The 11405-nt window shown below is 36.5% G+C and overlaps 1 protein-coding gene across 1 annotated transcript in view; it reads left to right on the top strand.

The window, feature by feature from the left end:
* The window catches only part of UROS (uroporphyrinogen III synthase), a 13399-nt gene extending 2231 nt beyond the window's left edge, over positions 1-11168 (top strand). The window contains exons 4-9 of the mRNA XM_009576595.1: positions 1567-1641; positions 2899-2973; positions 7643-7726; positions 8218-8303; positions 10293-10391; positions 11022-11168. Of these exons, the coding sequence (XP_009574890.1) occupies positions 1567-1641; positions 2899-2973; positions 7643-7726; positions 8218-8303; positions 10293-10391; positions 11022-11168 (566 nt within the window). The remainder of the gene's footprint in view (positions 1-1566; positions 1642-2898; positions 2974-7642; positions 7727-8217; positions 8304-10292; positions 10392-11021) is intronic.
* The last annotated feature ends 237 nt before the right edge of the window (positions 11169-11405 follow it).

Below are 11405 nucleotides of genomic sequence, written 5' to 3'. Positions count from 1 at the left end.
AAGAGCTTTTGGTGCAAATTACTAATTAGCATGAGCTTTTTCAGTTGTGGTTATCTCATGCATAAGGAATATTTTGCTGCAGTGCCTAGTTTTGCTTACTACCTACTTCCTTCCCATAAAGAGCGGAGCATGTTAATAGAAACTGGCCACTGCTACTTCTGTGCCTATATAATTCATATGAAGTCTTACAAAAAAAGATTTCTCTGTCTTCAATATAAATTTCTCACGGGAATTAAGTATTAGCTAAAAAGCAGTGAAGAAATGGTGATATGTGAAAGCCAACAGATCAGTTGTGAGTAAGAATCCTGCAGAGTGCTAAATAGAAATTACCATACCAATGATCTATCAAATCCTTGTACTCTCTTCTAAATTCTTACGCTAAGTCATAATTTCTGGCTTCGAGTTTCTATGTACACTTAAATTCTTTTATTACTTTATCTGCTCCATATTTGGGCCGTAGTCTTACTAATCAATGTGCAGTGAGTAAGGTTACACTCTTGAGGAAGCAGTAAATACACTGAGATTGTTAGCTTATTTTAGCGTTTTCAACAGCAGAGGACTATATTTTAGGATTTTTGGTTAAATGTAATCTCTTATCTAGAGTTCATCCCTAATCTTAATTAGGAATTTTGGGAGCTGCTGAAATACATATTTTAATCAATAAAATGAATCTTTAGTTCCTATTTGGGTTCCTTTCAAAGGTAATAAATCCTTATCTTTTTCCTTCTTTAGAATAGTTTCCTCTTTTTTTACTGTTGTAGTTTCTATTTCTAATTTTTTTCCCCCCAAGAATACTAGAAAGGAGCTCAATGTCCTATGCTATACTGTTTTAAGACAAGATAGTAAAAGACTTAGTGTAGCTATTTTTGACCCATTAGGATTTCAGGCATAGGGATCAGGTAGCTGGAACCAAGCGATGTAATCTATAACCTACCTAATGCCGAAGGAGGAAAGCCATTTCCTAGTAATTTTATTTTGGTCTCTGGTACGTTTTATTTCTGAGCTGATAACTTATTTTTGGTGTATGTTTAAAATATAGTAAGTTTCTATACTTTTCCTGTATAAGAAAGAGTTGCATTATAGAGTACTGTAGTGCATGGATGTAGAGTTTTACCCTTTTATTTGTTGTCATAGAAGATTATATTTGGTTTTTGCCTAAGCCTTCAGTTTTAAACCACCAGTCTAAATCTCCCTTTGTACTATGTGCTGGTTTTTCCTATGAGTTTTGATGCTTTTTTAAAATTCTTAATGCCAAAACATAAATGAACATTGCAAGTTGTATGGGATCTGGCATAGGGCAAGTGTGCATTAAAAATGCTACTTAACAAAAGCAGCTAAGAACTGTTTACTCAAATTAGGCTTTTAAAAACATGTTGTAGACTGCTATTTACACAATGAAAAAAATAAATTAAAAATTCATTTTGTACATACAGATTTGCTGAAATATGTAGTGGCGTATTAGTTATTACTGTTTTGCTGTATTTGTAGAATAAACAGAAGTCCAAATACTCATTTAGCATTCATATTTTGTTGCCACATGCTTAAATTTAATTTAATGTTTTTCAGCCTGGTCAAAATCTCTTAAACAAAGATGGAATACCAAACCAGCATACGTGGTAGGAAAAGCTACAGCTTCTCTAGGTAAGCTGGGGTTCAAAAAAAGAAATCTTAGATAAATATGTCTTGTAAGTACAATTTTTGGAGTATTAGCTGCTACTCAAGGCTGCTTAGAAAAAAAATGTAGTTAAGTTTTATAAATGGATAATTTTAAAAACAGGTAATGGTATACACATTAGAACTATACGTGCTTACTTCATCTAAGGATATAGCTTCTGGTTTTTCATTACTTGTATTGAAATGTGATGGTAACTACTTTAAAAATTTGGTCAAAAAAGAAAAGAACCCCTTTGTTCTTAATTTGCATGTGTTTGTTTTCATTCACTTTGGAAATTAAATTGGATGAATGGGATTATAACATGATTGTCTGAGATTGTACGAAGTGTGATGCACTGGCGCTTCCTTCCCTCAGTGGTCCTGTGAGGGCATTTGCCAAACAGAAGTCAGCAGTATACATCCCGTTGTCTTCAGTGGGTCAGCTGCTTTATTTGTCTTGATGCTAGTTTTAATCTGATGCAATACATATTTTGTGCGCGTAACAAAAATGCAATGTAGATTTTAGTTTATGAAAGCCTTTCTTATTGTAAAATTGCATTGTAGCTTTAGCTGCTACTGAACCACATAGGAAATATTATGAAAAGACTAACATTGTTTAAAAGTCTTGATGTTTTTCTGCTTCTAGTCCAAAAATAATTTGGGTAGGTACTGTCTACCTCTATAAAAAGCGTATTTTTTCAGGCAGGCTGGTAACAACACTGGATCACCAACCGGTGACACCTAAGAAGCGTCTCGAATCAATCAGGTCCCAAATTATTTAACTTCTCAGGGATTCATCTTATCCCTGCTTACTTGCTTAGATAAAAACGGTGTTACTCTCAGATTTTTTGATAGGATTTCAGCCTTCACTAGAAAGAACAGCGATATGCTCATTGGGAAGCTGGCTGCAACCAAACCATGCCAGGAACTGTAGCCCATTCAGCATAGTCAGACAGTGCTTTCTGTTTCACCGCTTCAGGTACAAGAGTTTAAAAAAATCTCCAAAACAGCTTAGCTGTCCCCAGAATTTTTCATTTGTACTTTTTTCATGTATGTCTTTCTAGAGCCAAAATCAAATTTTTCATCGCATGTTACTACTTCAAGTGCTCCAATTTTTTTGCTATTCAAAGAAGTATTTGTGTGTGTGGATCAAGTTGCGTCCCTTTTCAACCCATGTTTCTGTGACAGTAAATCTGAATTGTTCTCATTGATTTAAATGTTTTTCTTTGCTACTTTTGGTTATAGTGGAAGAAATTGGCCTTAGTCCACAAGGAGAAAAGTCTGGAAATGCTGAAAAATTAGCTGAATATATTTGCTCAAGTAAGTATCTAAAATCTTATGCTTAAGCTAATGTACCTTCCATTGTTTCAGAATTTCCTATAAGTAAAATCAAGTGTACACTGAAGCAGAGAAGTACATACTGCATAGACATCTTATATGTAGAACCCGTTAATTCAACTTTTTATCTCTAAAAGACGATAAAAAATACTCTGAAATACCTACACAAAATATTAATTTTCATGAAATCTTAGACTCTGTAATTGATTAATAATACTATGTGACCAGTAGACAAAATATTTTTTTACTAAAAGATCAGAGCTGTAATGTTCGAAATTGCTGCTTCATCATAAGATTTAAATGATTGTGACTATAGGTGTGCTGGTTCTCTGAACTTTGGGTGACCTGACTTCCCTTGCTTCAAACCAGTTGGTGCTGGGGATTTTTCACCATGCCATTGTTCAAAGTAGATAAGGGGAACTCCTTTCCTCAGAATGAACATGTGGTTTCAGAGGAATCTCTTTTTCAGCACCAAAGGAGAGTGGTTTTGACGAAGTTGCAGAAAGGGTTAGTTAAAATGATGGTTTATGTTTGGTTTAACCATTTTGTTATGGTTAAAGCTGTAATGCTAATCTGTTTGCTGCTTCTAAATGTATTATCAGATTATTGGTTAATTTTAAAAGTCTAGTTAATTTACTTCCTCATTTTTTTTTTCCCCGTAATTTGTTAAAATTTCCGATAGTAATAAGAAACATTTTTGTGCTCAGGGGCTGATCATTTTTTGAGTGGATGGGTCAGTACAAGCTGTGAAAAAAGAGGCTGTGTTTTTGTACAGCCTGGGTTAATAAAACTTGGGTGAAGAATGTCATAAGCAGGAGCTGCCAGTGCAATGAGTTTGACCTCAGAGCTCCTGACACACGCGGTGGTGGTCCAGGGGATCCACGGCTGAGGTGCGTGCTGCCTTCAAAGTGTCCATCTGAGTATCGGCTGGGAGGAAGAGTTATCAAAATAAGTCAGCGGAGTTAGTCCCCATGCTCTCTGAAACTCACTGCTAAAATAATCACTGCACCAGGTGAAAATCACACCTAAGGGTCAGTGTCTCAGCAGCAACCTGTTAGCTGGCAGATCCTTCTCTGTACTTTTGTGTGACCTGGGGTACATCCCCGCTCATGTGAGAAAGCAGGGAGCTGTATAGTGGAGTCTCATAGTGAAATTAGAGGGTAGCTTTCAGTCTGATACAAAGGTATGTCCTTCGCTGAAGGACTTTCTGCCCCAAATTTAAAAAGGGAAACAGAAAGCTTCATCTAGAGGCTCATGCAGTGTCTGCTAATCGAACAGAGAATGACCAACGCTTTGAAAAGCCACGTTATTCAGCCAGCCAAGGTAAATAGTCTGCTGTTGGCTAACCCTAGTCAGAGAAACAAATGACAATCAGTGCAATTATTCTAGATGTTGGATGAATTACTGTATCTGCTGGTTTAAAAGCCCTACTGCTGACCACACTTTATGAACTTGCTGAATAAGGTGCTAGGTGCTTCAGTAGTGGAAATGATGTCAAGAACCCTGACATGGTTTTTCTGGCTGTTAGGCATAACACTAGATACGAAAGAGAGTGTTGATTAGCAAAGTCTGCGTAGTAGCAGAGATTTATAGGTAAAAGAAAAATTGATTGAAGCTGGCAAGTATTGGTTTTTATGGGCAGAGTATGGGCTCTGTAATTCATTGGCAAATAAAATATTTTAACTATCTGGAATATTTAATGATAAAAATGATAGTTGTCAACACAAGATTAAATAATAAATTCTGAAAATTAAAAATGAAATTTTCAACACAAAAATGCCGTAAGAATAACCCATATCTACTCTTCAAGAGATATTTTAAAACAAAGACAGCTTTTAGCTGATTTTTTAGTGCTAGGAAATCTAGTTTCGGTAATGAATTAATGTTTGCCAGTTTGCAGAAGGAGGTTTTTTTGAGAAGGAAGATAAGAAAAATACCCATGTCTTCTGTGGTATGAATGTGAAAAAACCTAGGATCAGGTCTAAGGAACATAGTGCATGTAATACCAGGGGTGGAAAAATTCCTCGATGGTGAGCCTGTGACTGGCACAGTTACTGCATCGTAACCTCTTCTTGGTTATTTTCTCAGTCCAGTTGAGGATCATCCTGGCTCTTCCTCCTCCCTTGGGAGCTGCTTGGTTCACAGACCTTGTCACTTCTGACCGTGTTTGGTGCCGGGGCTGTTTCCCCGCTTTGCCTGCACACTCCTGCAGTTAGGAGCTGGCAGTCACAGAGGGAGCGGGGCAGGGAATAGCACTTTCTGGTGAGAGCGGAGCAGCAGGTTCTGATAGCCACCCCTGGGAAGGAGAGAACTCTGTGTTTTACAGCCTTATACATAGAGTATCCTGAGGGCGGTTTCATACCTGAACACCAGCAGGCTATTTAAATTAACACAACGCTGCAACACTTCCATTATCCTTGCAAAAATGACTGCCTTTGAATACCCTTCAGTTTTGATAACCGACCAGTGAAGTTCAATCATTGGAGACTGCTTGTTGTTGATACATATAATCATACTCAGTGATTTATTGGATTGTGCGTATTTATGCGCTCTCAATTTATCAAGTGGTTTATAACAACCTCTGAAGTATAGATTAAATTGCATCATGTTCCCTATTATGTATATATTTATTTTTGCTTATGCATAAAATGATAAGTAAATGAAAACAATAGCTTTAAATGTTTTATATCATTAGAATTTATTGTCAGAATAAAAATAAAATCTGAAGCAATGATATTTCTTTTGTTATTCACCTTTTGTGCTTTGGTACCCACTTCAACTTAAGTGATTGGGAAAATAAAGGCATTTACTCCTTAACTAGCTAGCTAGCTTTACTCTCTTTTCAAGGCAAATACTTTTTTAGTTTTATTACAGTGTAGCATTTGTGTTGGTTACAGGAGTAGGGGATACCATTAGGGCCAATGCTTATTGTATTGTTCAGGCCTACTAAGGAATTTTTCTGTGCTTTGTAAACACGAGTCAAAAAGGATTAGTGTTTCTTTACAGATATCACATTGACATTTCAATTAATTGACATTTCAATTAACTGACATGCGTTGTAGGAGGATTAATGCTGAAATACTTAGGTTTTATCTTATTATTTTAAAATCTCTTTTACATTCTCTCCCAAGTTCATTCTTCCTTCCTGTAATTTATTACAAGCATATCTATGGCTTCTAATAAAATTTCAGTGTGCATTTACGACAGTCAAATATATCTGTGTTGACTCCTACTAGGGTCTTCCCATTTGATTTTTACTATGCTGTCCTTTATTTTTTTTCCCTGAGGCATCTCTGATGCTTACTGGTATAAACCAAGAATCTACTTCCAGCACTTAAAAAAAAAAAAACACATTTATTTTTCTAGTAGTCGTCTCTTAAACGTGTATTAACATATCTGAATTAGTTATATAATGTGTATATAAAATAATGTGCTGAGGAACTCTCATGTATTTTGAAAGATGAATGCAAAGTTGTGTGCAGCTGTGAAGAATTTTCTCTGTATTTGTTTTTTATAGAAAAGGCAAACTCGGTGCAAAAAAAATCTGCTGTTAAATTCCTATCCAAAAATCGAATTCTTCCTCGATTAAAATGCTCTTTATCTTTTGCAAAGTGTCAATATTCACTTTTATTTGATAAAATCTAGTAGTGAAAAACTTCCCATAATTAGTTTAAGCCCTAAACTCAGCAAATTATTGGGAATCTCGTATAGACAGTACTATTTCGTTCTTCCTGAGCCAGGTGTTTGCATTCACGTGATGATTATTGTCAGTGTTTGCACTTTCCTGTCTCCTGCGCGTGGGCGTACACAGAGTGCACAGGGACAGGGTGGCTGTGTGAATGGAGGTGTAACCAAGAGATGGCGACATGAATACTATTACCTAGTGGTATTTCTTAAGCAGAATTTGTTCACTCCTTTGATAATGTATTAGAAACATATAAAACCTATGCAAACTGCATCCCAGGTGTATCATGTCCTAAGTTGTAAACAGCCATGTGTCAGAAAGGTCCTTCCAAAATCTCCAAGGGGCTTTCACATATTGGCAATGTAACAATAATTAAGTTGGAGGTCACTTCCATTTTAAAGGACGAGAGCAAGTGAGGATATCCGCTTCCACCCTAGTAGTGGAAGTAGAATCATTTTTCCTTGGGGAAGTAAGAAAATAAGACTTTCAGATAGACTGAAACTTTTTGGCAAAGTATTTCTGTCCTCTTTTTTGTCTGCCTGAATATTCTTCTATATAGAGAGAGCTGTCATTTATTGTGTGGGACTAAGATTTTAAATATAAAATTGAGGAAGATTGTGTTTCTGAGGAGGAGGAGATAACTTGCACAGTACTTGTTTTGCTTTGTAGAATGGCAAGGGGAATAGAAATGCAGTTTATCTTTTGTGAGATCTTTTTAGCCAATGTATTCATATTATAGTTATGGAATATTTTTTAATTTACATGCTGAGTAGCCTCTGTCCTCTGAATTGTGGATGCAGTTGCACTGCAAATGTTTTCAGTTATCTTAGGGCTATGTCTGTGATGAAGCATGCAGCATTTACTGCAGTGTTCAACGTTTGATACCTTTAAAATGTATGAAATGTGTCATGCTTACTCTTTAATAAAGACGTAAGTTAATTAAAGTTCTTGTTTGTGTGTTTACAGGAGAGAAACCTAATTCCTCAGCTCTTCTTTTTCCTTGTGGAGCCCTGAAAAGAGAAGTACTTCCTACAGTACTTAGAGAAAAAGGTTGAACTTCCCTTGGAGCCTCATTTTAATTAGTCAGTTATGAGAAAAGTTGTATCTAAAGCTTGTGAACCAAATTTGAATAAATAAAAATTGAATTTGCTATTTGTTGGCTAGAAGTTAGAGGATGGGAGTGAAAATGTGAGGTTGGATTGCTGCCCACAGCTCTGGGACTGAGCTGTAGCGTGACGTGAGCAAGGTTATTCGCCTTGTTCTTCACTTGCGTTCTCTTCTGTGAGATGGAAGGTACCTTATTCACAGAAATGTTGAAAGACTTGCCAGTTTTCCAGTGTGCTTCGAGGTCCTCTGATTACAGATGCTTTAGCATATCTTGCAACTCCAGAAATACCTACAAATCCTTACCAGAGGTTTTTCTGTATCTTTTTAGCCTAAAATAGTACACTTAAGTGCAGTTAGTATGTTGAAAGTGTTCTATTGAAATAATAGAAATTAATGAAACCCTGTTTAATTATGAATGTACATTCTGATTCCAGGTATACCTGTGGAAAGCCTTACTGTTTATCAAACAGCCCAACACACTGACCTTCAAGAGTCATTGAGCAGTTACTTCTCACAACAGGTATTGGATGCTGATGTAATTTGAGAATTTTTGAGGTATATGATAATACCTAATGAATATACTCCTTTTTTTCAGCTGTCTGTAAATGATACTTGTGGTGATACAAGAATATCCTGCATAGACTTCTTGTTTTGTTTCCCTATTGACTACCAAGAAAATCCTTTAGCAAAAGTTTCAAACAGAGAGCATGAGTCCCTCAGTTACTTGTTACGGCAATTGTAAATGAGCCTAAAACACACAGTGCCTCCGTTTGAAGAAGAAAATAAAACCTTTCACATTTTGTCTGACTTTCAAAATATATGTATGTTGCAGAATTACTGGGAAATAACTGCATAAATAATTACATATTCAATTTATTCTTTTGAGCTGGACAAGACTGCTTTTTAAGTAATACCATGTCAGAAATTACATTTAGCAAGGATATTTATTGAACAGCTTTGTAATTAATTTTTATTAGTGTAATTGAAATATCACTGGACATCTTTGCTATATATTACAAATCAGAATCCAGTAGTAGTAACCTGCCCTACATAGTTTTCAGTGTTCCTTCTCTGATTAGCCAATTTATGTAGTGATCTTGTTTTAAGTGTTAGAATTCCAAGTGACGTGCTGTTGACAAGTGTATTGAGATATATTTGCTAAAGTTGTTAATGTTTTTCTCTTTTTAAAACCATCTAATAAATGTCATTAATCAAGGATCAGTGCATAGTAAAACATTTGAAGGTACTAATAATTGCTTTTATTTTTTCGAGACTGGCTTTCTGAATTTTCCATTTGTAGGAGCCTACATCATATGTAGGATTAATTTTATTCCAAATGCAGGCTTTCCTTCTTACAGAAACTTGGCCTCTTTTTAGAAACTTACACCTCTTTTTAAAATCTGTGCATTAATGTCTTGTTAAATTACAAATTGATTTTAAAGTTCATTTTCAAGAGGTCCTAAAAGGTCATGGGCAGTCTAACTGATACGTTGTAATATCCTGGTGTTTCCAGGTGGATATTGCAGTTCTGAACCCCATGGTATTTAGTTTATAGCAGTTACAAAAGTGAGTTAGTAGTATACACATGCATTTTGTAACTTTCTGAACTCTTTTTATGGAACTCCTTGCTTGCTGCAATTAGATGTTAGTTTCAGTGTAAAGCTGTTAAAATGTGTTTTTCATGCACTTTTTAGTTGTTCTTAACTGATGATATTGCGGTTATATATTCAGTGCATGGAGAGCTGACATAAAATGACAAGTGTTTAGCACTTTGTGAGACAATGAACAGCACTCTGTTAAACTGTCATTCTGGCCTCCATGAGCTAAGGCTAGCTTCCAAGTCATGCACTATAAAATAGTAACAGATGTAGTTGAGTGAAACTAGTGTATCTTTCTTGTCAGACAGAAAATCATGATAAAGAAAGCATGTGCTTTGGGTCTGCAGCTCAAGAGCTTGGGACCTTCACTCCAGACAGAATTTTGCGGTTTTATTTGGGTACAGAAGATTGCTGCTGCTATCTTAAGGCAGGCTTATTCTGAGAAGGAAAGCCCTTCCAGGCGTCTGCAGTTTTAAGGCAACACTTCATCTTTGCCAGAGCATCTCAGGGCGGGCAGAACTTAGGGTAAACCACATGAGCCGGGAAACAGAGAATATGTGCAGAACTGAGATAGATGGGAATGGATTTAGGGAAATAATTTGCTGAGTTTTCTTGCTAAACAAGAAAATGAGTATGGCTCCAGAGCACTTTCAGCACATTTATCAGCAAGCGCTTGTTTGACAAAGTATTTGGTTAAGTCACACCTAAATTCAGCATTCTGTGGTAGAATGGGGGTTTGGCAGGCTGTCTGCACCACAGGAAACCCTTTCTGTTGGCTTAACTGCTGTTCCTCATCAATAAAAACACTTCACATCCATATAGAGGCAGTTGAAGGGATTTATGTGGAAGTGTACTGAGATACTGCTGGAATAGTGAGTAATCTATGCCAACCTATGGTTACTTTTACTCAGGGAATTCCAGCAAGCATCGTGTTCTTCAGTCCATCTGGCATCAAATTTTGCCTCCAGCACATTCAGAAGCTTTCGGGGGATTTTATTAACCATGTCAAGGTATCTTCTCTTTAAAAGTGGTGAAATACAATAGGGAGTAAGTTTGGGGTGGGCAAATGAGAGATAGGAAAGCTGTTACACCTATTACAAACCTCGTTTTCTCTTTTGTTTGTGTTTATTTCTCTGAAAAAACAGGTTATAGCAAATACATAGGTAGCAAATACAAATGTTATTATATAGCTGAGAGCCTTTTTTTAAAAAAAGAAAAAGGAATTGTTTTCACCTAGAATGTTTTTCCCCAGCTAACTTGCCCGGTCTCCACTGGGTGTAGGCTTTATTTTCTCTTAGTGATGTGAAGGTGTGAATAGTTCTTGCTTGAATCAGCAATTACAGGCTGAGGCATATTAAAATTCCTCTCAGTCTTCCTGTTTTGTGGGACTGAGAGCTTTAAATGTTTGTAATGGCAAGATAAATAATAATCTTTCCTAAGTAATTTCTAAGTAGCTTAACTGATAGGTGGTTTTTCATACTGGAAATCTTCAACCTGAAATGGTTAGTACAGTTTAGTAAGCTCGGCCATGCAAGTTGATACATTGACAATGTCAGCAAAGAAGGAATGATATGTACCTAAGTAACTGGTAAGAGCCGATGCTGTACCTGACTATGCTATTATAAATGATGTCATTTCAGTTTGCTGCTATCGGTCCAACAACTGCTGAAGCCATGGAAGACGCAGGAATCCCAGTTAGCTGTACTGCAGAGAGTCCGACTCCCCAAGACCTCGCTGCTGGGATCCAAAAAGCACTTCACGTACAGAACTGCCGTTTATCTAAATAGGAGCACGGCATGCATTTGCAGGTGAATATGGTGCTGTAGAAGGTTCTTCCATTTTGCGGACCTGTTGTCCTGCAAGAAAGTATTTTTCAGGAATATGCAACACTGTCCTTGTGAGGGCCTGGTGTGAGAAGCTTGCATCTAAATATCTAAGAAATCTAAAATTTGTCCAGCATCTCAAAGCATCTAGCTATTCCCCTTTTCTCATGTGTGCAGTGTAAATATTTTATGTGGGAATTC

The sequence above is a fragment of the Fulmarus glacialis genome, unplaced genomic scaffold (genome assembly GCF_000690835.1).
Source record: "Fulmarus glacialis isolate BGI_N327 unplaced genomic scaffold, ASM69083v1 scaffold10404, whole genome shotgun sequence".
NCBI lineage: Eukaryota > Metazoa > Chordata > Aves > Procellariiformes > Procellariidae > Fulmarus > Fulmarus glacialis.
Note: the sequence above shows the minus strand (reverse complement) of the source record. Positions and strands in the feature narration are given on the sequence as shown.